The sequence below is a fragment of the Pteropus vampyrus genome, unplaced genomic scaffold, assembly GCF_000151845.1.
Source record: "Pteropus vampyrus isolate Shadow unplaced genomic scaffold, Pvam_2.0 Scaffold12998, whole genome shotgun sequence".
NCBI lineage: Eukaryota > Metazoa > Chordata > Mammalia > Chiroptera > Pteropodidae > Pteropus > Pteropus vampyrus.
In genome coordinates this window covers 1-2,207 of record NW_011901779.1, presented here as the reverse complement: position 1 = coordinate 2,207, position 2,207 = coordinate 1, and the positions used below count along the sequence as shown (strand labels likewise).

At 42.4% G+C, this 2,207-nt stretch overlaps 1 protein-coding gene across 1 annotated transcript in view; it reads left to right on the top strand.

Moving 5' to 3' along the window:
- LOC105310843 (zinc finger protein 558-like) overlaps positions 1–1,907 on the top strand; it is a 4,995-nt gene extending 3,088 nt beyond the window's left edge. The window contains exons 2-3 of the mRNA XM_023526872.1: positions 498–583; positions 1,108–1,907. Coding sequence (XP_023382640.1) covers positions 498–583; positions 1,108–1,266 — 245 coding nt within the window. The 3' untranslated portion in view covers positions 1,267–1,907. The remainder of the gene's footprint in view (positions 1–497; positions 584–1,107) is intronic.
- Positions 1,908–2,207: the final 300 nt, after the last annotated feature.

Genomic DNA, 2,207 nt, shown 5'->3' with positions numbered 1-2,207 from the left:
TGGGGCCGGGACCCCTCACTCTTCCAGGGGGGCGGTCTCCACAGCCGAGATATTTCTCCCAATTCTCACCTGCCACATGCAGATCTGGAACCAACCCATTTCGTGTCTCTGCCTCTCTCTTATCAGTCTTGAGGTGCCCTCTCCTATGTGTCCTCAGTTGTAGGAGTTCTGTTCATCTTGGCTTCAGGTGACTCCCAATGACAGCTATCCTGTAGTTCAGTTGTAATTTTTATGTGGTTGTGAGAGGAGGCAGGCACAGTGTTTACCTACTCTGCCATCTTGACTGGAAGCTCTCTGCTCTGGTTTGTTAATGAAAGAGAGAGAGTGTGTGTGTGTGTGTGTGTGTGTGTGTGTACGTACATACGTACATGTACACGTACATACTGGGGTAGGGCCATTCACAGGTAGGTGGGAAAGCCTCCGGATTTGTGAGTGCTAGAATATAGAGTACACTTGGATTCTTGTGACTCATTTATGACTCATTTCTTCTTCTCCAGTTCAGTCTCCCCTGTTTCCAACATCTCAAAAAGGATGCACAGAGGAGGAAGGGTTTGTTAATGGTTTCCTGACAAGCTGGTTACTGGTGAGTCATACGTTTTTTCCAAATCATTATTCCTTTGGCCAAAAGTTGGGCATGTTATCTTTCAGTAACCTGGAGCTTCACAGCCAAACCAGGTCTTCAGGCACCTCAGGCTCTTTGGGCATCTGATGGAGGGTGAGGGGCCACCCAGACAGAGTCAGTGTATGTCAGTATTTAGTACATTGCAAAGCTTCCTGCAGGGTCACCATCTACATCATTCTGCTGATAGTTTTAAATGGAAGCTGCGTAAAGACATGCTTATTTTCTAAATTCAAGCAATTGACGGTGGCCATCAGGAAATCATTCATACATTCACCAAGTGTTTCTCTGATTTTTACAATGTCCCAGGCCTATGCTCCTTTGAGATTGAGGACTGAGCCCTGTTCTGAGAGCAGAGCTCAGAACTCTGATGTACAGAGTACACCTGCTTTGGATTCTCTGTCCCTGTTCTTGTCATCCTTGGCCCTTTTCTTATGTGGCCTTGGTGGGAGTGGTCCTTGGCTAGGCCATGTTTTTGATGATTTTAGGACTTGGTGACCTTCGAGGATGTGGCCGTTGAGTTTACCCAGGAAGAGTGGGCTTTGCTGGACCCTTCCCAAAGGAAACTGTACAGAGATGTGATGCTGGAGACCTGCAGGAACCTGGCCTCACTCGGTAAAGCTGATATCACTCCTACGTCTGTTTAATGCAGAAACAAGTCTCTCGTTCTTTTTTTTTTAATTGAGGTAACATTCACACAACAGAAAATTCGCTTTCTTAAGTATTTGAAAGTACGGAGTTCGGTGGCTTCGATGTATTCAGTGTTGCCCCACCATCAACACTGTCTAACTGCGGAACGTTGTCATGGCCCTCAGAGGGAGCCCATCCCCACTAACCGGTCGGCATCTGTCACACCCCACCCCAACTGCTGGCTGTCACTGATTTGCTTTCTGTCTTTTTTCATGTGCCTATTTAGAACATTTCATATCATTGGATCATAAAATATGTGATCTTTTGTACCTGGCTTTCAGGCAGCATAAGAAAGGTCTAGCTATGTTGTCACATGTATCAGTTTTTTATTCCTTTTTGTGACTAACATTCCATTTTATGGATATACCATACATTTTGTTTATCCATTCATTGGTCAATAAACATTTAGGTTGTTTCCACATATTGGCTATTATAAATAATGCTCCTATGAATATCTGTGTACAATTTTTATTTAAACCTATGTTTTTAGTTTTCTTGGGTATATATCTAGGAGTCGAATGCTCGGTCACTTATTACTGTTTAGCTTTTTCAGAAACTGCCAACCTTGTTTTCCATAGCATCTGCACCAAAGTATGAGGGTTCCGATTTCTTCACATCTTCCCCAACATTTGTGTTTCTTTTTTTTTTTTGATTATAGCCATTCACTTGGGTATGAAGCGGTACCTCATTGTTTTGATTTGCATTTTCCTATGACTAACAACATTGAGCATTTTTCATGTACTTATTGACTACTTGTACATCTTCTTTGGAGAAATGTCTGTTCAAGTCCTTTGCCCATTTTTAAATTCAGTTATTTATCTTTTTGTTCTTGAATTCTAAAAGTTCATTATATATTCTGAATTCTAGACCCTTAGTTGAAATATGATTTGCAACCAAC